Raw genomic sequence first — 23097 nt, forward strand, 5'->3', positions numbered from 1 at the left:
CTCGTCCTGGGGTGCGGGGAGCCCTCTCCACCCCCAGCGAGCTGGTTGCGGCGTCACGTGGCGCTGGCATGTGAGCCCTGCTCCATTTTTAGCCCCGGCAGCCTCCTGCGCGGCGGCCCTGCTGCAGAGCCATGTGCGGGCGGCCGCCCGGCCGGCACGTGGGCCTGCCGCAGCGGGACCGGCCAGCGGGGACCCCCCGGCCCGCTGGACACGCGTGGGCGAGCGTGGGCGGGCGTGTGCGCGCGGCGGGAAGGGGCGGCTTGCAGGGCTTGGCGCGACACAGCGGGGAGAGCGGAGCGGCTTCCCCCGCTGGCACCGCCAACGCGGCCCGGTGACCACGGCGGAGGGGGACCCTGCAGATCGCGGGGGGCTGCGGAGTGTTGGGTGCAGGGGGAGCCCCCTTGTGCCCCCCCCCACTCCGCTTTGTGAACGCGGCTCTGCAGAGAAGCAGGTCCCCCACGTGTCCCCTGCGCGTCCCCGGCACGTGCCCTGCGTGTCCCCGGTGCCACGACCCCGTGTGCTCTATGCGTGTGTGCATGTATGTGTGTGTGCACACGTGTGCACGGCGGGGCTGCGGCGCGGGGGGGCTGTGGGTGTGCAGTGGGGCTGCAGTGCCTGCAGGGTGCGCGTGTGCCTGCAGTGGGGGCTGCAGTCCCTCGCTGCAGGGGGGGTGTGCATGCGTGTGTGTGCATGTGTACATATGTGTGCATTCTGCAGCTGCAGTCTCGGGGGGGGGGGGGCAGTGGAAGGGGGGTGCGTGTTTGTACACAGACTTGCACACGTACACCAGGAACTGCAGGCTCTGCAACGCTGTGTGTGTGTGGCTGCAGACCCAGGGGTGTGTGTGGGGTGTGTGTGCACACGGGGGGGGGCGCTGCAAACCCACGGGTGTGTGTGGGGGATGTGCACGCAGGTGCTGCAGACCCCGTGGGGTGTGTGGGTGCACACAAGGGGGGGCTGCAGACCCGCGGGGACACTTGTGGTGCCCACCTCACACACAACAAACCCGAACCCCGAGAGCGGGACCTTCCCCCCCCTCGCCCCCCTGCGTGGGGGGATCCGGGCGGCGGGTCCCGGTCCCAGCCCCGCCGCACCGCCCGAACCCCCTCTCCCGGGACAGGGGCACCCCGCGCCCCCCCCGCCGTGGGGCCGGGCTGAGACGCGGCAGCCCCGCTGTGGGCGGCGGGACGGTACCGTGGGGTGGGGGGCGAGCGCGGGACCCCGGCGCGCTCCGGGCGGAGCCGCCGCACTCGGGAGCCACCGGGCGGCCGCGCCCCGCTACTACCGGCCCGGGACCCCCGCCCAGCTCCGGTTCCACCGGACAGCGCCCCCCGCGGGACCGGCGCGTCCGCGCGTGGAGAACACCCCACGTCCCGCGGGGGGTGGGGTTCCCCCGCTCCGTCCTGCCCGCAGATGTGCCCGCTTCTCACCGCCCCCCCCCCAACTCCAGGGTCCCTGCGCCCCCTCCCGCCCGCGCCCCCGCCCCGACCGGGGCCGCCGGCGGCGCATGCGCACCGAGCCCAGTTTAAAGGTAACCGGGGGCCGCCGCGCGGCCCCGGCCTTGACCCGCCCCCGGTACCGGCCCGCGCCCTCCCCGCCCCCCCGCGTGGAGCGGTCCCGCGTGGCCCCCGGCTCGGCCCCTCCCCTGTCCCCGGCGCGGGGAGGGGGCGGCGGGGCAGCCCCTGCCCGTGTCCCGCGGCCCCCGCCGCCCGGGGCGGGGGATGCGTCGCGCTGATGGCGGCGGGGCCCCGCCGCCCCCCGGGCCGCGCAGCCGGTGGCGGCCGCCGCTGCGCCGTGTCGGCGGGTGGTAGCGGGGCGGTGCGGAGCGGCGGGCCCCGGCCATGAGGTCTACCGCCTTCCGGGCGGCCGAGCCGCCGCGGGGGGGGCTGGAGGAGGAGGAGGAGGAGGAGGGCGCCGCACCGCACCGCCCGCCGCCCCGCCGGCCCCGGGAGCCGCCGCCGCCGCCGCTGGGGGCACACAAGGGCCGCGGCGGCGGGGGTGGCGGCGGCGGCGGAGCAGCAGCAGCAGCGCTGGGCCGGGCTGGTGCCGCTGGCCGGCGGCAAGCAGGCCGCCGCGGGGGATGCCGGCGCCCGGCCGCGCTACCAGGCGGTGCTACCCGGGCGCGGCGCCGGGGAGGGCGCGGCGGGGCCGGGAGCGGGACCGGGAGCTGGGCCCACCGAGCCGGGCCCTCCGCCGCCGCCGCCCGCCGAGGGCAAGTGGAAGAGCGGGGCGCGCCGCGGCGGGATGGGGGCCGGCGGGGGCTCGCCGGGGCAGGCGGCCTGTCTGCGGCAGATCCTGCTGCTCCAGCTGGACCTCATCGAGCAGCAGCAGCAGCAGCTGCAGGCCAAGGAGCGGCAGATCGAGGAGCTCAAGGCCGAGCGGGACACGGTACGGCGGGGGGGGGGGGGGTGGGGTGGGCGGGAACGCGGCACAGCAGGGGTTAACCCCCGGAACGCGCGGGCATCCGCGGGGGAACCCCCCCCGTTAATGGCCACCCCCCCTCCAGCACCCAGGGGTCCCCCGGGGCTTGTGTCCACCAACAGGTAAGTGACCCCCCGCCATGGCACCCAAGGAGTTAACGCCACCCCCACGTAGAGGTTAACGCCTTCTTTGTGGAGCCTCAGGGGTTAATGCCCCCCCCTTGGGGGTTAGTTCCCCCCTCGGCACCCAAGAAGGAGTTAACGCCACCCCCCCGGAGGTTAACGCCTCCCATCGTGGCACCCCAAGAGTTAATACCCCCTCTTAGAGGTTAATGCTCCCTCCGTGGCACCTCAAGGGTTAACGTGTCCGTTTCCCGCTCCCCCGACAACTCAGGGTGTAATATCCCCCTGCAGGGGGCATCAGACCCCTTCCCTAAGATACCCAAGGGTTAATCTCCCCCAAAGGGGTTAATCCTCCCCAAGGGGTTAACGCCCCCCCAACAGGGCTAAGAACGCCCCCCCATGGGATTATTATCCCCCGAGACACCCCAGAGGGGTTAACACTCCCCCAGGGGGTTAATACCCCCCAGGTAGTGTTGCCACCCCCTCCCCCCCGGGGGTCGCTGTCCCCCCCCAGACAAAGGCCGGCGGGGGGGCGGGGTGACCGGTGGGGGCACAAAGGGCCGGGGCGGGGCGGGCCGGCGGGGGTTAACGGGCCGCCGCCCGTCGCTATGGCAGCGGGCCCGCGCGGGGGGGGCCTTAAAGGGCCCGCGGCGCCTTCCCGCCCCGCCGCACGGGGGTTAACTTAAAGGGGCCGCGTCCCCGCGGTCACGGGGATGGGGGGGGTGTGTGAAGAGCGGAGGGGGCCCTGCTGGGCATTGCCCACGCTGTGTGCACCCCGCTGCGTGTTTGTCCCCCCCCCCACCTGCCCTGCCTGCGTTGCCCTATGGATGCTGTGCCATACCCTATGGATGCTGTGCGTTGCCCCCCATAGCTGCTCTGCCTGCATTGCCCTATGGATGCCGTGCACTGCCCCCCCCGAAGCTGCTCTGCCTGTATTGCCCTATGGATGCTGTGCTTTCCGCCCCCCCCGGCTGCCCTGCCTGCATTGCTGTATGGATGCTGTGCATTACCCCCCCCAGCTGTCCCTCACTGCACGCTCACACCCGCATCTCCCGCCCTGCAAAACCACATTGGCTCGGCCTGACTGCAGTGGCGGCGGCTGCGGCGGCCCCGGTTGCGGAGGGCCCACCCCACGTGGTGCAGCCGGTGGGGCCGCAGCGGCGATGCCGCGTCCTGCGGCATGTGCCAAGTCCTCCAACATGGAGGAGCCGCTGCGGCGAGGCCGGGACGGGGCTGCACCGCGGAGCATCCTCCCGCCGGGGTTAAACTGCCGGCAAAGCGGGGGGCTCTGGGGTCCCGCTGCAGCCACATCCCTGGGGGGCGCCGGGACCCCCCCGCTGCGCTTTGCCGAATTGACCGCTGTAAATCCTGCAGCTCCTGGCTGGTGGGGACAGGTGAGGGTTGGGGACGGGTGACCAAGGGCAGGTGTCACCCAGCTTTCTGATGGAGCCCACATGTGATTACAGACTGCGCTCTCCCTTCCCGGACAGTCGGAGAGGATGCAGCAGAGGTGGGAACCCCCAAATTGCTCCTCAAAATGATGTAGCCATCTCTGTCCCCCCTGCCGGGGATTCGGGCAGTGCCGGAGGGGGAGAACCAGCCGGGAGCAAGTGGCCATTTTGCGCCGTTTGGATATTTCAGCCCCTGCCTGCCAGCGCTGCGGTTGAACTGTCCGCGGGTGCGATGCCCGGAGCACCCAGCGCTGGCTGCAGACGCTGCCCGTGACCTCCTGTCCCCTCCGCAAGGACAGGTGTGACCGCGGCGCTCCCGGCGTGCCGGCCGAGCCGGGGCTGTTTGGGGGCTCCTTGCAATGTGCTGCTGTACCCCCAGCTTTGCCAAGAAGCTGCCAGGTGAACGCCGGGACGGGCAGAGTTTGCAGCAGCCGGGGCACCGCAGCGGGGTGGCAGCGGTCCCCCGCGCCCCCCGGGTGTGCCGGAGCGCTTCTGCAGGCGGGTGATGGTGATGGCTCCGGTGTGGGCGCCGCAGGTCGGCTCCTCTCTTCCCTTGCTGCCCAAGGGGTGTGCAGGGCTGCGGGCAGGGTTCCCCCCGGGAGCGCACCCCCAAATGGAGCCCTCACCCTGCGTTGCAGCTCCTGGCGCGGATCGAGCGCATGGAAAGGCGTGTGCAGCTGGTGAAGAAGGACAGCGAGCGGGAGAAGCACCGCATCTTCCAGGGCTTCGAGGTGGACGAGAAGCCGGAGGCGGAGACGTGTGAGAAGCTGCCGCTGGAGTGTCCCCAGGACCTGCTGGAGCCCCCCCCGACCCTGCAACCCAAGCACTTCCCCTATGGCAGGAATGGGAAGGGGCACAAAAGGTAGAGGGAGGGTGGGATGTGGGTCCTGGGAGGGAAAGGGGGGTTTCCCTATGGCTTAGTCCTCCAGCCGTGGGGCACGGAGGTGCCAGCTCAGCCCAGGGACCATCCAGCTGCCCAGCACCGTGAGCGCGTCCTATCGAGCATTGGCCATGGGGAACCTCCTGAAAGCCCGAGCAAGGAGTGAGGGGGTCCCCAAATGCCAGGGAAGCCCCTCTTTCCTCCAGAAACCTGCTCGTAGCCCCCCACAGCAGCCCTGGTGAAGGGTGAGGACGCATGCACCCGGGTCAGCTCCTCTTCCTCCTGCAGGAAACCAACGTTTGGGAGTGCGGAGAGGAAGACGCCTGTTAAAAAACTGGTGTCCGAGTTCTCGAAAGTGAAGAGTAAAACTCCAAAGCACTCCCCGGGGAAGGAAGAATCGAGCGGCTCCTTGTCCGAAACTGTTTGTAAACGAGAACTGCGGAGCCAAGAGACTCCGGAAAAACCCAGGTCGCTCCTGGAGACCCCGCTCCGAGCCTCGGCGCCGCCAAAGGGCCCCAGCGCCCACCCCAAGGAGAAGGGCTTCTTCAGCAGCGAGACCGACGACCTGCCCTATCTGTCAACCACGGAAATGTACTTGTGCCGCTGGCACCAGCCGCCCCCGTCGCCGCTGCGCGAGCCCTCCCCAAAGAAGGAGGAGACTGTAGCAAGTAAGCGATGGAGAACCCACCGCGGCACAGCCGGGCGTCGGGGCAGAGCCGGCAGCTGGAAAACGGGGTTCAGCACCTTCGCCCTGAAGCTGGTGAAGGGCAAAGCCCCGGTGGCGGTGGGAGAGGAGCTGCTGGCAGCTCTGGTGCTGGCGATGTGCTCTCCTGAACCGTGTCTCTGGTTTCCCCTGCTCTGGCACACACCAAGGCTGCCGCTGCCCGCGCGGCTGAGCCGCGGCCACCGACCCGGGCAGGACTACCAGCCCCGCTCCGCTTTAGCCACCCGGTTTGCCGAGCAGCCTGCGTGCCCGTTTGAACGAGGGGTGAAGCAACTTCCCGTTCACAATTGGGAAGCGCGTCTCTGGCTTGTGCCACCACGGCACAGCGTGGGTTCCTCTATGGGGCCACCTGCTCTCCCCAAATCCAGTGCCCTGTCCTACTGACCGGTCTCCTGGGTTCCCACAGCGTGGTGAGCGCCGGCGATGGGAGCGCTGGGCTGTGCGCATCGGTGATGCTGCTGGTGATGGCATGGGGGGGCTCGCTGCATCCTGGAGTGGCTCTGGTTTGCTTGGGCGGGGGGATGGTGACAAACTGTCACCCCCCAAGTCCCCAGCAGCTCCCGCTGCCCCCAGCATCGCCCAGCCCAGCTCAGGACGGGGTTTGGGGACACCAAGCTGTGCTTCAGGGGGGTGAAGGAGCAGCGAGGTGGTGGGGATGGGGCTGCAGTGCGGGGCTAACGGCCTGGCCTCTCCCACACAGTTCCGTCTTGGAGGGACCATGTCGTGGAACCCCTGAGAGACCCCAACCCCTCAGACCTCCTGGAGGTACGTGTGCCACCATGGTGGCTTCATAAACAGCACAGCAAACCCCGGCTGCCGTTGGGGGGCTGGGGGTGAAGGACCAGCCCCTCGGTGCCGCGGCGGCTCTGGTTGCTTGGTTGGGGTTGTGCCGGAGCCACTGGAGCCGGATCTGGTGCTGGGGGACGCGCTCAGCCCCGTCTGTCCTTGCAGAACCTGGACGACAGCGTCTTTGCGAAACGGCACGCGAAGCTGGAGCTGGATGAGAAACGGAGGAAAAGGTGGGAGCAAAGGGCGCGATGGTGTCCCCGGCACAACGGGTGCTCTGTGTCCCCTCCCGCAGGGATGTGTCACCCAGAGGCGGGGGGGACAGGGCCGGCTGCACAGGGCACAGCTGGGATGGGGACCCGAAACGCTGCTGGAGAAGGGACAGTCCCCCATTGCAGCCCCGGGGGGGTTGATGCTCCTACCTGCAGTTCCTCACCATCGCTTTTTCCAGGTGGGACATTCAGCGGATCAGGGAACAGAGAATTTTACAGCGGCTGCAGCTCCGAATGTACAAAAGGAAAGGGATTCAGGAGTCGGAGCCTGAAGTTACCTCATTTTTCCCTGAGCCAGATGACGGTGAGTGCCTGGCGCTGTTGAGGGGCGGATGGGGGTGTCGTGGGGCTGATAGGGGTGTCGTGGGGCGGATGGGGGTGTTGGGGGGCACATAGGGGTGTTGTGGAGCTGATAGGGGTGTTGTGGGGTGGATGGGGGTGTCGTGGGGCTGATAGGGGTGTCGTGGGGCGGATGGGGGTGTCGTGGGGCTGATAGGGGTGTTGTGGGGTGGATGGGGGTGTCGTGGGGCTGATAGGGGTGTCAGGAGGCAGATGGGGGTTTCATGGGGCTGATAGGGGTGTCGTGGGGCGGATGGGGATGTCGTGGGGCTGATAGGGGTGTTGAGGGGCGGATGGGGATGTTGGGGGGCACATGGGGGTGTCGTGGGGCACATGGGGGTGTCAGGGGACAGGGTGTAACCCTGCAGTGTCTCTCCCGCAGTGGAAAGCTTGCTCATCACCCCCTACCTGCCTGTCGTCGCCTTTGGCCGGCCGTTACCAAAACTGACCCCACAGTGAGTACCGCGGTGCCGGGCGGCGGGGGGGACGGCGCTGAGCCGCGCCGGCGCCTTTCGGCTCGGGGCCGGCGCCCGGCGGTGACACCGGCTGTGCCCGCAGGAACTTCGAGCTGCCGTGGCTGGACGAGCGCAGCCGCTGCCGCCTGGAGATGCAGAAGAAACAGACGCCGCACCGGACCTGCCGCAAATAACGGGCGGCGCCGCCGCCGCCCTCCCCGCCTTTTCTCGTTGGCGGGCGGTTCCGTTCCCCCGTCGCCCCGGTTTTGTTCTGTTGGGTTTGGCAAACACGTTCCCCGGACTCATTGTGTTTCCCGTTGCGGCGGGCGGACCCCAGACCCCCCCGCGTCCAGTTTATTTGGATAGGCGGGGGTCGCCGGCCGGGGGGGCCGCGTCGTGCCGCTGCCTCCTTGTTACGTTTAGCTAGAAAAGGGGATAACCGGCGGTCGGTGTCCGGCCGCGGGACACCGGGAACACCAGGAATCCTCTTTGGGTTGGTTAATTTCCTTCCCCTCTTCTGAGTGGCTGTAAAGGGGTCGGAGGGGAGAGTTTAAAAACAAAAAAAATCTTTTTTTTTTTTTTTTTTTTTTTTTTTTTTGTGAAATAGAAATCCTATACGCACAATTTGGGGTTTTTATTTTTTTTGTTCTTTTTTTTTTTTTTTTTTTAAATAATTTAAATGTTTTGAGGTTGTAAGAATTGGGTTGGCTTGAGTTGGAGCTGTGTCCTTTTCCCCCCGGTGTCCCCGGACCCCCCGGTGTAGTTTGGGGACCCCCCAGGGAGCAGCTCCCGGTGGGGAGGGGGTTTGGGGGGGTGGTTTGCTCTGCCTGTCCCTGCCCCATCTGCCCCCCCCTCCCAGCACCAATTAAACCGGATAATTGCCCCAGAGCCGCTTTGATTGGATTTGATTTCATTTCAGTTCTCCCTGTGCTATCTCTGCGCCCCCCCCGAAGAGTTTGCTCCCTCCCCCTCCGCCCCCAGCTCCTTTTCGGCCCCGAGGCTCAGTAGTGGAAGGAAACGTCTTTTTTTTAAAAAGTTTACAAAAAAATCTGTTTAAAAAAAATAAAGTTCTAAACGCGTTTAGCGGCGGGTGCTGCCTGGGGGGGGGTGGGGTCGGGGGGGTGTCACGCGTGGACGCACCCGCTCTTTTATTTTATTTTATTTTTTAATTTTTATTTTACAATAAACGAGGAAAACGGACGCTGCGTGGTGTGTGCCTCCCGCCTCCGTGCGTGACGTCATTTCCGCCGGCGTGACGCTATCCGTGACGTCGCCGCACTCCCCGGTGCGCGCCTGCCCCCTGCTGGGGAGAGAGGAGAGGGAGGAGAGGGGAGGAAAGAGCGGCCGCCCGCCCGCTGCCGCAAGGGCTGCCGGGACGCGGGCGGTGGGCGCCGGGAGGTGTAGTCCGTCCCGTGGTGCCCCGCGGCGGCCCAAGATGGCGGACCGGCGGCGGCAGCGCGCCTCGCAGGACAGCGAGGACGACTCGGACTCGGCCGCCTCCGACAGCGCCGACTCGGCCGCCAGCGCCGCCCGCTCCCGCTCGGCCTCCGGATCGGGCTCTGGTTCGCCTCACCGCCCGCCCCACCGCCCGCCGAGGGGAACGGCCGGGGCCCTCAGCGCTGGGCCGCGGGGCCGTGGGGCTGAGAGCGGGGCCGGGGGTGCGGCCAAGAGCGCGCCCGAGTCTGAGTGTGTGAGTGAGGGGGGAGCAGGGGGCGGGGGGGGCAGTTGTGGGCGAGGAGACGGGGGGGTGGCGCTGGGACATGGGGGGACACTGGGGTGCGGGGCGGGTGGCGGAGCTGAGGGAGCACCGGGCTGGGGAATGGGGCGGGGGGAGCAGGGCCGGACCCCCGGCACCGGGCTGGGGATGGGGCGGGGGGAGCGGGGCCGGACCCCCGGCACCGGGCTGGGGAATGGGGGGGGCAGGGCCGGACCCCCAGCACCGGGCTGGGGAATGGGGGGGGCAGGGCCGGACCCCCGGCACCGGGCTGGGGAATGGGGGGGGCAGGGCCGGACCCCCGGCACCGGGCTGGGGATGGGGCGGGGGGAGCGGGGCCGGACCCCCGGCACCGGGCTGGGGATGGGGCGGGGGGAGCGGGGCCGGACCCCCGGCACCGGGCTGGGGAATGGGGGGGGCAGGGCCGGACCCCCGGCACCGGGCTGGGGATGGGGCGGGGGGGGCAGGGCCGGACCCCCAGCACCGGGCTGGGGAATGGGGGGGGCAGGGCCGGACCCCCGGCACCGGGCTGGGGATGGGGCGGGGGGGGCAGGGCCGGACCCCCAGCACCGGGCTGGGGAATGGGGGGGGCAGGGCCGGACCCCCGGCACCGGGCTGGGGAATGGGGGGGGCAGGGCCGGACCCCCGGCAGCGGGCTGGGGATGGGGCGGGGGGAGCGGGGCCGGACCCCCGGCAGCGGGCTGGGGATGGGGCGGGGGGAGCGGGGCCGGACCCCCGGCACCGGGCTGGGGAATGAGCCGATGGGGCTGGGGAATGGCGGGGGCAGGGCCGGACCCCCAGCACCAGGCAGAGGTTCCCCGGGTCCCGTCCCCGCGCTGCTGCGGGTGGGTTTGCAGCCTGCTCAGGCCTCACCCGCTCTCCATCAGCTCTAAACAGCCTTTTTCTTCAGCGAGGGCATTGAAGCCATTTACGGGGAGTTGGCGGTGCTGCTCTCCCCACCTCCGCGGGGTCGTTTTTCTCCTCTGGCAGTTTGCGGCTGGGTGCGATTTTGTCCTGTTGCGGGTTTATTTCAAGTTCCTCCTGAATCGCAGTGTGTGGTTGTTCTGCCATTCGGGCTCGTTAATTTCTTGGCATGTTTTATTTTTGATCTGGGGTTGTTTTTACACCTCAGTCAGTCTGTTTCACTAGAAACCTTCCCTGCTCCGAGCCGTTCCAGTTCATCCAGCGTCTTCTCCCGGGCTGTGTTTCTGTCGCCACAGTCTCCGTTTGCCTGAGCTCGGTCCTGCTCAGCGTCTGTTCGTTATTTCTGGGCTCCTGCTTTGAGTAATCCCCTTGTCCTTTCCCCACTCAGCTGTCTGGCTTTCTGGTTTCAAGGCTTGTCTGTCCTTGTCACTCTTTTCCCTCCACAGACCCCCGGCCATTAAACAGTTTGTATTTTTATTCCCTGAGCTGCGTTCCCCCGGCGCAACTCACTCGAGAAGGATCTTACAGGAGGATACTGGGAGCCCTGAATGTCTTTCTTCTTTCTTGGTTGCTGAAGCTGAACTTCCAAGGGCAGATGCTATAAGACCAGGGGCCAAATTGTTGTAATTTTGTCTGGGATGCTCTTGACCTTCCCCTCTGCTAACGCACCTTTCCCTCCCTGTCTCTGCAGGAAAGCGAGGATGGCATCGAAGGAGACGGTGAGCAATGACTTTCTGCCATTTCAAGTGTTTTTTGTGTGCAAAAGTTAAAAAATTGGACAAAACACCCTTTTCAATAGTCCTGCTGTTGTTGTCACCCCAAATATTAACTTCTAAGAGTGGGAAAATGTGGGATGGAGGGACAGTGCACCCCAAACTTGCCCTCACTTCCTCCTGGGTGAGCTGGCAGTGGTGTTGGTCGGGGACGCTTTGGTGGTGGCCTCTGGTGCCCCCTTGGAGAAGCTTTTTGGGTGGTGTGTGTGCGCCAGCACTCGGAGAGAACATCCGTCTGTCTGTGCCCTGACACCAAACTCCTTCTTCTCCCCGCAGCCGTCCTCTCGGATTACGAAAGCGCCGAAGACTCGGAGGTAAGAGGAGTCTCTGTCCTGGTGTTTTGCCGAGCGGCTGCATCTCGCGTCATTTTAGCGCAAAACCCAGTTTGTGTCCTTCGTTCTGTTCTGCTGACCCCGTCAGCAGCGATTGCTGTTGTCTCAAGATACCACCTCGTGTGTAGCTGCGCAGAGGCTTGGAGGGAGCTGTGCTGCAGCGTAGTCATTGCTGCTGCAGAGAAGAGCCCGAGCCTCTCGCCGGGCATTTATCTCATGTACAATCCCCAGGAGAAGACGCCTGCGCTGCTGCGGAGCGGACATAGGGCCAGTATTTTTGGGGGAGAAAACACCTGATTCCTCAGATTTGGATACGGGATTTGCTGTGGCCGAGAAGGGTGCGGAAGGAAGTGTAGGATGCTTGTTGAGTTTTAATTAGTTGAAATTAAAAAAATGAAGTATGGTAGCTGGAGGGGTGATGCGCCCGGTGAGCGCTGGGAGAATCCCCGCTTGCCCACGCTGCAGCAGCCCTGGCTGGAGGCTTCCCTGGATTTTTAGTTCAGAATTGTAAGTTTAACACCTCCAGATGGTTTAGAGAGGTTTTGTTTTCTAACAGTTACAATTAAGGTTTTCTAGTGAAAACCCTTCCTTTCAAACAGCAGTTTTGGGGATATGGAGCGAGGCAGCAGTTGGAGAAAACACAAAACCAACAAGGCAGATGAAACCAAAGCTCGTGGGGGCTGTTAATTTGTGAATTAACTCTGCCATTGGTGAGGAAGGAGCACACAGGCTGCAGGGACGTCATGTGGGGAGCAAGGGGCAGCTCCACGTTCACCGTGTGGCTCCTTGGAGCCGCGCTGGTGCTGCCGGAGCAGGGGCTATTGCATCACCGGCGTGCCACGATGATTCTGTTCCTGTGCCTAAAAATAATGCCACGTCTGGGTTTCCCACACGTAAACAAAAGGAGCAGTTGATGTGCAAATACACCGCGTTGAAAGGGAAAAATAGAGCAGTCCTTTTTGTTAATCACGCAGAGCTATTTTTAGCCCCGACGAGGCTCGCAGGCTCCTGGGGGTGAAACGAGGTCGCGCTCCTGCGAGCAGAGCGCGCGGCGTGAGTCAGCTCAGTAATTCCAGGGAATTTGGAAGCGCGGCGCTGGCTGGATCCGGGCCCTCGGCGTGGGAAGGAAGGGACAGGCCCAGGGCCCTTGTTTGTGCTTCTCCCCAACTTGCACAAGCCCTTTCCGAGTGGCCAGAGGCCGTGGCTGCGTGGGCGAGCTGGTCTTGGCTCCGTTCTAGAAATTCTGGCTGTTGGATGGTCGTGGGGAGAGGTGTTGGGTTTAGTCTTTGCTGCTTCTGTAAAAATACAGGGATGGGAAGAACCTCAAGGGCTAATCCCCTGCTTTGAAGGAGTCAGGTGTGGAACGGGGATCTAACTCCAGATCTGGGGACTTGGGTGGGGAAATCCCTGGGGGACCTGCTGCAAAAGGTGCGTGTTTGAGTAACCGGGGCTCTTTTCAGGCAGAGGAAGAGGATTACAGCGAGGAAGAAAGTGCCAAAGTGGAACTGAAGCATGACAGTAATGATTCCTGTGAGTCAGCAGCAAAAGCAGAGAAAGGGGATGAGAAACCTGACTCCAGAGGTGCCGTAACCGGTGAGAGGCAAAGCGGGGATGGGCAGGTAGGTGTTCAACATGCGTTCTCTGGGCCGAGGGTGGGTGTTCTCGCAGAGGGACTGCTGCAGTGGTGAGAGCTGTCTGGTTTTGACAGGAGAGCACCGAACCTGTTGAGAATAAAGTCGGGAAAAAAGCTCCCAAGCACCTGGATGACGATGAGGATCGGAAGAACCCGGCTTACATCCCACGCAAAGGGCTCTTCTTCGAGCACGACCTCCGCGGGCAGACGCAGGAGGAGGAGGTCAGGTATGTGAGCATCCCCCACGTGTTTGGCAGCGCGGCTCTTTGCCTTGGTGTGAAGTTTTGGGAAGGCATCAGCGAGGAGGAACTCTCTGCTTTCAGCTCCCTGCTTGCAGCATCCTGCCAGGACATATTTGGCTTTTTGTTTTGAAGGAAAGGCTGAGGTTGGTGCAAACAAACCACAAGGAAAGCCTCTTGCCAACGAGCAGCGATCCTTCTCGCTGCTTTTCAGAAATAGCAGTGGGTAAAGCAGCAGCTGCTGGGCAGGAGGAGTGGGAGGAAGAGGAGACGCTGTCTCCTGCCCTGGAAATGCTCGATCTCTGTGTGTGGGACTGGTTGATGCTCCCACATCTCAGCTTTGCACCAACCTCTTGGTCCTCCCTGCGTGACTTTTAGGCCGAAGGGTCGTCAGCGGAAACTGTGGAAGGACGAGGGTCGCTGGGAACACGACAAATTCCGGGAGGACGAGCAGGCCCCCAAAACCCGGCAGGAGCTGATCGCGCTGTACGGCTACGACATCAGGTCAGCTCACAACCCCGACGACATCAAGCCCAGGAGGATGCGCAAACCCAGGTGAGCAGCAAAGTCAAACCAGAGCCTGGCTTGTCCCAGAGGGTGACAGGGCTGGAACCCCGAAGGGGATAAGCCCCGTTTTTGGCTTTGGCCCTGGGGTGGGACCTTGGTCCTGGGGTTTCTAGATGCTGGATCCTGAAGAGGGGTGGTACTTCTCATCCAGGGATTTTTTCCCAGTGTTTTGTGTTATTTTTTCTCCCTCAGGTTTGGGAGTCCTCCTCAGCGAGACCCAAACTGGTCCAACGAGAGGCCCAATAAGCCCCCGAGGCACCAAGGTGCAGACAGCACCTCTGCTCCTCCGCGAACCTTCACCAACAGGAGCTCCGCAGGGACGGGGAGGATGCCCCCGCCGCGGAACTACCCGAGGATGGGTGGCTACAAAGAGACCCGTCCAAGCTACCGAGCTTCGGAAGCGAGCGTCCAGCATCTGTCTCGAAACAGCGAGCAAGCGAAACCAGAGAGCAGCTATCGAGCAAAGCGTGTCGAGCAAACTCCCCCGAGAGACAAGTCCCCCGAGATGGAAGCGGCACATGTCCACGGCAGCCCCGTAAAGGAGGAGGTCGCTTTGGAAAACCAAGCCGCGGCTGCTGATGCTGCGCAGCCACCTCCAGACAGACCAATCGAAAAGAAATCTTATTCCCGGGCAAGAAGGACCAGAATCAAAGCTGGGGACGCGGGGAAGCTGGCAGATGAAGCGCCCGCTTCCGAAGGGCTGAATCCTGCGCCTCCAAAACCTGCGGAAGCCGAGACGTCCCCCCTGCCAGCCAAGAGTAGCAACTGGGAGTCGCCGGTAGAATCCAACCTGGATGGACTCGAGCAGGAGATGACCCAGATGAATCTCACGGAGCAGAACTGGACGCCGGGGCAGTCGCAGTTCCTACAGCCCCGGGAGCTGAGGGGTAAGTGCGTGCAGCCTTTTGCTTTTCCACTGTACCCCCAAACAAAGGTAATTCTGCATTTGTGGAGTCGGTCAGAACTGAATCGTTTCTGTTTTAGTCCAGTCTCGTGGTAGGTACGTGGTGGCGATGCATTCTGCTGAGAAAACGCAGCGGAGATGGTTAGAGGGGACAAAATAGAAGAGAAACGGGAAATTAAACGTTCTGCTGTAGGTTAATTGAATTAGGGCTGGGAAGGATGTAAGAGCAGATCCTTTCCCTCTCTCTGCCCTGTTTGGTGTGGAGAATGGGGAAGGTTCGGTGAAGCTGTGTGGAACATGCAGTGGGGACTTTGTGCGATGTGGATCGCGGTGAGACCGGTTCAGAGTCCGCGCAGGCAGATAAGCAGCGTTGTGCTCGCTGGGTACAGGTAACGAATGATCTGGCTCTTGTCACGTCCTGCTCAGGGGCAGGAGGGACTTTTTCCTCTATTTATCAGCTGAGGTTTGGTTGCCACTCGCTAAGTTGCTCTGTTGGCAGAGGGGGGTGTGCGGCAGAGTCGCCCCCGAGCGAGCCGAGGAGTGAGTTCTCGTTGAGCATCCATGCGAGAGGTCATCCGGGTGTAATTATCTCTTGGCAGAATTAATTTCTGGGGAGTGTTACGAGTCCTTCCCGAGGGAAATAAAACTGGAGCAAGAAGAAAGCGACTTGTTGCTTTCATAAGCGTCTCTTGAGGTTTAGGTCCTGAAACCATAAGTCACCGTGTACTGATGCGACTGGTAAAACCTTTGTGTGATCAGATCCTTGGTCTCGCCTGCAGACGCGAGTGACGGGCTTTAAATGAGCCGGCAGCATGAGAGTTCCAAAGCGCTGTGATCTGCGGCTCAGATTATGGACTCTTTTGATGCTTAAAGATAAAGCATCTTAACAAATTTACCATGAGACAGCTCTAGGCTGCAGGGAGGGGACACTTTGTCTGTAAGGACAAATTACTGTCCCTTTGTTTCTTCTAGCAGGGCAGGAAGGGTTAACTCGGGGAGGATTTGGGTGGATGAACCAGCTGTCAGCTCATTCTGTACATACAACATGGGTGTCTATGCGTATATTTGCAATATCAGTGGTCCGTGGGTGCTTTTGGTGTTTGTTTTGTCCACTTTTGCTCCCCTGGAATCACCTGTGATCTGTTTAGGACTGTGGTTTTAAAAGCGCGCCCATAACTTTGTGGTTTGAATTAAAAGGAACCCATGATAAAAGTGGTTACACCCTGTAGAGAGTTTAAACTGCAGCTTAACCCAGTCCCACGTGGATCCGTGTTTCTGCTCTGAAAAGGTTCTTGTCTCTGTGGGAACAGAGCTTAGATCAGCACCTGGATTTCACACAGTGAGGATTATTATTGGTCTTTTTTAAAGCAAGATTTCGAAGGCGTTGAGCAGCGTGGATGATTGTAGAGCGGCACAACAGCTTCTAATTTGTACCGAAACATCTAAAATTGTAACCTAAGAGATGTAGTTGTTAGAAAGAAGGTTTCTCATCGCGAAAGCAAGAGCTGCGCCTGGTTGTGGTACGACGGTGTCCCCAGGGTGCCGGCGTCGCGCGGCGCCTCCCGGCAGCGGCTGAGGCGGCTCTTTGCTGGGAACCAATGCAAACCATAATAACCAGTTTGTCTCTTCCTCAGGTATTCCCAACCATATGCACGTGGGAACCGGGCCACCGCCTCAGTTTAACAGGATGGAGGAAATGGTAAAGCTTGTTGCGTGGAGCGTGACTCCTGCTTTTAGAAGCGCGGAAGCCCGGTGTTTATTTCTTTCTGGGCTGCAGTAATTAGAGGCCGCCCGTGACACCTCAAAGGCTTTTCCCGTTTGTGGGTGTTTGTCATTTTGACCGTGTGGCCCAGATAGGGGTTTGCAGGGGGTGTTGGGGAGCGGGTGGGTGTCCCTGCCCCTCGCCGATGCCTTCGGACTCTTTCAGGCGGTGCAGGGGGGCCGTGTCAAGCGCTACTCGTCGCAGCGGCAGCGAGCGCCGGTGCCGGAGCCCGCTCCCCCCATGCACATCAGCATCATGGAAGGGCACTACTACGACCCACGTGAGTGTTTCTTTCCCTCCTGCTCGCGAGGCTCCGTGTGTGTTCAGACCCAAGCGCTCCTATTAGGAGCTTTGCCTTCCCTTTGTAATTAGCATCGTAGCATCGTTGCATCGTCTCGTATGGTAACTAAAAAGCTGCTCTGAGCCTCCCTGGTTGGTGTTAAAACCCACTGAAATACGATCAGCGTTACCACCTCCCCTCCCTTTCTAGGCCACTGCTTTTCTTCATGAGAACTAGGATTTAAAATTAACTTGAAATCAGAGCAATGTCTTTAACATTTGAGAGCAGAGAGAATTACAGAACAAGACTGAGGATGGATTAGGAATTTACCTCAGCATTTCAAGTGTTGGAGAAGAAATTCCCTGAGTATTTTCCTGCTTTGTGAAGGGAGTAGGAGGCTTTTCTGTGGGGAGCGTGTAGCATCTGTGAGGCTGGTAGACTGCGTGTGCCCATGGGAACGTTCGAGTCTCGTCACCGTCGCTGGCTGGGGTGTGCGTGTGACTTTGCTGCAGTAGAATAAAATCCACCAGAGCTTTTCCTTACCGACTGTTGTGTGTTGCAGTACAATTCCAGGGACCAATCTACACCCACAGCGAGAACCCGGCCCCGCTGCCGCCCCAGGGGATGATCGTACAGCCAGAAATGCACCTGCCTCACCCAGGTGAGGAGCCACTTCCCCAGTGTGGCGCGGGGAAGCTGGTACCGGCGTCACAGTTGTGCCAGAGGGAGCAGATAACTCTGGTTTTGGCACAGCCTCTGTCACTGGGGGAATCCATTTTCCCTGTTTCTACAAGATGGAAGAGCCCTGCTTCCCTCCTGCAGCGAGGCTGGATCAATATACATTTTAAGGAAAGAAAAAGAGCTGTTTCTGGCTCTCGCAGCCAGCGCGGGACTAAGATGATCTGAGTGTTTGGCACCTCTAGCTGCATGTCTGCAGGTTCTGTGCAAGCCCTCCTGGCTGAGCCGCTTCCCTTTCGCTGGGACGTGTGGCTCTGCCAGCTGTTGTGCTCGGCTGGTTCTTCGCTCCCTGCTGCTCGGAGCTCAGAACAGAAAAGCAGAAATGAGAGCTGTTGGATTGGCATGGTCTCTATCTCACCCACAAAAAGCGTTTCCTGAAGTGGATGTGCTGACCCGCGGCTGCGTCCGGTTCGGGTGAATGGCGACCCCAGCGCTGGGGAGGGGGCTGAGAATCGCTTCCCGTTTCCCCCCCCAGCGCAGGAGCTGAGGTTTCACTGCTACAGGAAAGAACCTTTGAGCAAAGCGCTTCTCCTTCCCGCTGTACTGACCTGGTGCCATCCTACCCTGTTTCCCCGAAAATAAGACCTACCCCGAAAATAAACCCTAGCATGATTTTTCAGGATTTTTGACGATGCTCAACATATAAGCCCTACTCCAAAAATAAGCCCTAGTTACCATTCATTTAAAAAGTCAATTCAAGTAGCGTCCAGGCAGCTACGCATGTAAAAAAAAGCATCTTTTGGAGCAAAAATTATTAAAGACCCTGTCGTCTTTACGGGGAAACAGCGTTGCAGCTCTAGCGCTCCGCGGGACGTGCCAGCTTTACAGGTGCCATCACACACGGTTTATTTTTGTCACTTGGCAGGTTTACACCCCCACCAGACGCCAGCCCCCATGGCCAACCCCGGGCTCTACCCTCCGCCGGTGTCCATGGCGCCGGGGCAGCCCCCGCCGCAGCAGCTGCTCGCCCCGACTTACTTCTCCCCTCCTGGAGTGATGAATTTCGGGAACCCTGGCTACCCCTACCCCCCGGGAGCGCTGCCCCCTCCGCCGCCTCCTCACCTCTATTCCAACACTCAGGTGAGCTGCGCCGAGCAGGGGCCGTGGAGGGTGGGTGGGATCCTGTGGGGCGGGGGGTGAATTCTCAGAGGCCTCTTGGGAGAGGATGTGGAGCAGCTGGGCCGCTCCATGCTGGGAGATGTTTTACCATCATCCCGCTCTACGCTTGGGGTGGGCAACCAAAAAGGGCTATTCCTGTGGCTGCTGCGCAGCTGCCCTAGGTTTAGGGTGTAGCAGATGAAGTCCTTGTGTTGGGGGATCTCAGAATGGAGGTCTTCTTCTACGGACGGGCATCCACAGCAGCTGTGAGGATGCAGATGCCTGTGGGCATCCCGATTCCCACCCCAGCGCTCCCGCCGGCGCTGTGCGAGCGGCACACGGCTGACACGCAGTGGCAGACCGGAGATGTGCGCGCTCCCCGAGCCCCGCAGCCTCTCTGACCTTCCCTGCTACCCTGGCAGGGAATTGTCCTGGTTTCGGGGTGGATCCTGAGCCCCCAGGCGGCTGGAGGAGTTCTCGGTGTGAAGGGAACTGTTACCTGCCTTGTCTGCACAGAAAAACGGCAGCTACTGTTGCAAAGCGCAGGAATAAGATGGCAGCCGGGAAACTCTGCAGGGCAAAGAGTGTTGCGCGACAGCAGCTGAACATGAGCCAGCATGTGCCCAGGTGGCCAAAAATGCCACCAGCGTCCTGGCTTGTGGCAGCCACAGTGTGGCCAGCAGGCACAGGGCAGTGACCGTCCCTGTGCTGGGCATGGGGGGGCCAAACCGCGAATCCTGGGGGCAGTTTTGGGCCCCTCACACCAAGAAAACCCTTGAGGTGCTGGAGCAAGTGGAGAGAAGGGAACGGAGCTGGTGAGGGGCTGGAGCACAAGTGTGATGGGAGCGGCTGAGGGACCTGGGGGGTTCAGCGAGGAAACGGCCTCAAGTTGCGCCAGGGGAGGTTGAGGTTGGAAATTTGGGATAATTTCTTCCCCAAAGGGCTGTGGGGCATTGGAACAGGCTGCCCAGGGCAGTGCTGGAGTCACCATCCCTGGAGGGGTTGAAAATACACATAGATGAAGTTCTTACGGACATGGGGCAGTGCCAGGGCTGGGCGAACGGTTGGACTTGGATCTTGAGGTGCTTTTCCAACCAAAATGATTCTGTGGTTCTATGGTTCTGCTCTCTGGGGAGCGCAGGCGCAGTCCCAGGTGTACGGAGGGGTCACGTACTACAACACTGTCCAGCAGCAAGTGCAGCCCAAGCCTTCGCCGCCTCGCAGGACGTCCCAGCCTGTCACCATCAAGCCACCGCCTCCTGAGGTATGTCCCCTCGGCGTGAGCCTGCGTATGCGGCGCTGTCCCCTCGGGGTGTGTGCGGTGCTGCAGTCTCGTATCCAAAAAATACATCCTTCCAAGAAAATCTGTCTAATCTTTGAGATGTCCCAAACCTCAGCTTCTCGTTGCAGGTGGTAAGCAGTTGATTTGGTTTTTTAAATACTTAAAAACTAAGCTCATCTAAAATTAAGTGTAAAATTGATTCTTGCCTTTCTAAAAAAAAATTGCACAGGGTAGAAAACAAAACACTTTATAGCAAGAAAAATCCAGTCGTAAGCTAGGGAGGCAGAGACTTCTCTGACGGAATAAACGTCGAGACCGCCATAGGTAGTTCAGGCAGCAAACTGAAAGGCTTTCCAGAGACGAGAGCCCTTTGTGCTGGGAGCAGTTTCCTCGCCCCAGTGCTGGGAGCTGTGCGTGTGTGTGCACACCCGAGTGCCACGTGTGTGTTTGGTTTCCCTTTTAATACCTGGCTCGGCGCAGGGGAGCTGAGCGAGCCGGAATCGCGGCAAGCCCGGACCTGGGCGGGCATGTGCCGCCTGTTTCCCCGTACGCAGCAGAGGGCTGGGAAACGCGCGGCGTTCGTCATTCCACCGCGAGATCGTCTGATTGAGGTGCCCTCGCGATGGAGAAATGACGAACCGCGAGGAGAGCTTGGCTGAAGGCAGCTGGTTGTGCAGGGAGGCGGCGTGTGGGGGGTGGTGGTTGTGTTTTGGCACGCAAATTTGGGGGGTGTTTACTCGCAGCACCCCAGCGATAGCACCGCAACCCCCGCGCGGTGTTTGTGGGCATCCTAAACCTCTTGCTTCTCTTTCCTCTTCCCCACCAGGACAGCAAAGGTGAAAAAGCAAATGAGAGGAGCAACACGTAGGAAAACGTGGGAAACCCAACGCCAGACCCGGCACCTCGGCAAAGAGGCTCCTCCTCGGGAAAGGCTCCTTCCCTGGGCGTAGGTGAGGCAGCCGATGAAATCAGCTGCACCGGCTTGTGCTCAGGGCCAGGCACCTTCCCTCTCTGGTTTTACCGGTGCCCTCCCGAAAACCATCTCGCCGCTGCCGATCTGCCCTTCTCCCCCCTCCCTCGCTGGGACACGGAGGTCACCGAAGAATCTCAACCCCCCAGAGTCGGTCCTTGGCCACAAGTTCTCGCAACTTCTGTCTTTTACTAAACCTCTGCCCTTTTCCCTCTCTAGGATGTTAAACTCGACTGGCTTGATTGTGGTCTCTGTTTTTATTTAAGGAATGAACCAGCTCCTTCAGTAAAGCTGATTTGTTTCTTTTGGGTATTCTGGATTTGTTTGTCTGGCGGAACGTAACGCCCCCTGCCCCCCGCGGAGACAGCTGATGAGTTATTTCTTCATTTCAATTCTCTCTTTAAATTAGCGAGCTTATTTCTGCCCTTGTTTAAGCACGGGGAGGGCGGCTGGGCGGTCACTGTCAGGAACACGCTGCCCGTGCAGTCACCACTTAATTTAGAAGCCCCTCCCGTGTCTCTTTCTGAACAAGCCCTGTTGGTAACTCGTGTCACTGGCAGTTTCTCTCCATTCCAAGCTCGCATCAGATGCAAATCTGTGTGCGGGAGCGCGGGGCGATCCCCGTCCCCACAGCGCGCCTTGCAGAACGGGGACGTTTCCACCCGCCGCCTCTGCCGAATCGGCGGCCGAGAGGGAGGTTCATGGGCATCCAGGCACCTCGGCGCTGCCAGAACAGCCAAACCAGCAGCCAAACCAGCTCGGCAGGGCCCGCGCAGGAGGGATTTGCTCCTGGCGCTTGGGTGTTGCCGCTGTGGAAGTGGAAGGGGCTGTTAGAACCCGCCCCGACGCACTCAGCGCGGGCTCCGCGTCAACCACCCCCCCGCGGGGACAGCGGCTTCGTCACCCCCGTTAGGCTTCGGAAGCCGATCTGCCGGTGCAACTGGCACTGCAGTGCCGGCTGTGCCGAGCCGGGCTGGCTCTCCCACCCCGCAGCGCGGATCCCGCGGCTCCCGGTGGCGCTCGGCCTCGGCCGCGTCCTCGCAGCCGTTGGCGAACGGGGCTGGGAAAGCTGGCGAGGAGCTGCCGAGGGCTGCCGGCTCCTGCCGCTCGCCCCGGGCACGTGCCGGCACAGCTTGGGAAGCGCCAGCTGCTGGCACAGGCTCCTCGGCGAGAGGGGGAACGTCTTGGCCTCCAAATCCCCATCTGCGGTGCGGGAGGGGTGCCCGGCTGCCCGCCCGCCTGCTCTCTGGTCGAGTTCGTCTCATGCATGAGCAGAAATACCTTCTTTGTTTGTTGTTTGTGACTCTCTGACCTTTTTGTACCTTATTTCAAGACCTCAAAGCGATGTTTTACAAGCAGAAATCCCTTATGTTTTAAATGTTAACTGTTTTCTCTGCCTTAAGGCTGAAATGTATCGTTAACATATCGGTCGCGTGACTCGAGTCCTGGACCTTACAACACTGTGATGGGTTTGTTTGGTTTTTGTTTATCTGGATTCCTGTCCCCTCGGAGTGCACGTTTGTAACCAGCGTTGTGTCGGCACGCGGATGAGAATACATTTTAGGAAGCAGCTGGTTCTCTCGTGTCTCTTTTCTCGGCGCTCGGACCCGCGGGCGCAGCGTTGCCGGTGAGCGCCGGCGTCCCACCGCGCTGCCGGGACGCTCGGGAGCTGCTCCCCTCTCCCAGGAGCTTCTGGTGGGACTGGGATCCTTCCTTCTCTCCTCTCTCGCAGTTGAAGGCACAACTGGTGTGGAGGTGGAGTGGGAGCCGCCGCCGCGTTTCTGCGCCGCGCTGCCGCCTCGGCACCACCGCAGCCTCCCCTGGCCCGCGGCCCGGCTTCCCACGGCAAATGGGGGGGGCTGGCACGTACCCCCATTCCTGCACCGTTCCCGGTGCCTTTTCCTCCGTTCCCAGCAGCTCCCCCCAGCTCCTGCCCTCAGGGTTGGGGTCCCACAGCCCATCCAGCAGCAGGAGCCATCGACTGACCTCCCACCCCCAAACCGCGCTGCCCCTTCCCTCCCCAGCACCCCTGCCTCAGTTTCCCTCCCAGGGCCCAGCTCAGACCATCGCAGGGACATCATGGAGCAGCTTTACCCCCCTCGACCACGAACTCTCCCCCTCCCCAAATGCCTCGATTCCCCCCTCCCAGTGCCGCAGCTGGGAAGTGGGTTAAGGCGCTGGCTCGGGGAGGGATTTTTCCCTCGCTGTAATTTTTCCCTCCTACACAAGGTCTGTTCTGAGCGGCGCCTGGAGGCTTCGCGCCCCCCGCTCGGCTGCCGGGGTGGGGGGAACGCGAGGCGGCTGCAAATGGAGGTGCAGGCTTTGGGAGAGAAACGCCCGCTCCAGATCCCAGCTCGTTAGGAGAAATAACAGCAGCTTAATTAAGCTAATATTAATAGCTCGCTCTGTGCCAGCGCTGCCCCAGTCCGTG

General features: G+C 61.7%; 2 protein-coding genes across 2 annotated transcripts; both read left to right on the forward strand.

Annotated features, from left to right (window-relative positions):
• The first annotated feature begins 1810 nt into the window (after window positions 1–1810).
• On the forward strand, window positions 1811–7781 carry MSL1 (MSL complex subunit 1). Its single transcript, XM_082070892.1, is given in 9 exon segments — window positions 1811–1996; window positions 1998–2388; window positions 4633–4856; window positions 5163–5542; window positions 6299–6363; window positions 6550–6617; window positions 6836–6960; window positions 7378–7450; window positions 7554–7781. Coding segments are annotated over 9 exon segments (1572 nt in total). The 5' UTR covers window positions 1811–1841; the 3' UTR covers window positions 7645–7781.
• A 1076-nt stretch (window positions 7782–8857) lies between these two features.
• Window positions 8858–22236, forward strand: CASC3 (CASC3 exon junction complex subunit). The gene is made up of 13 exons (XM_082070893.1): window positions 8858–9140; window positions 10780–10807; window positions 11138–11175; window positions 12654–12812; window positions 12902–13053; window positions 13444–13620; window positions 13825–14519; window positions 16171–16235; window positions 16464–16578; window positions 17141–17239; window positions 18182–18396; window positions 19556–19678; window positions 20523–22236. Exons 1-13 carry the CDS (start codon window positions 8886–8888, stop codon window positions 20562–20564), a joined length of 2163 nt encoding a protein of 720 aa, XP_081927019.1. The 5' UTR covers window positions 8858–8885; the 3' UTR covers window positions 20565–22236.
• Window positions 22237–23097: the final 861 nt, after the last annotated feature.

Source organism: Streptopelia decaocto (genome assembly GCF_964273445.1).
Source record: "Streptopelia decaocto genome assembly, chromosome: 22".
Lineage (NCBI taxonomy): Eukaryota > Metazoa > Chordata > Aves > Columbiformes > Columbidae > Streptopelia > Streptopelia decaocto.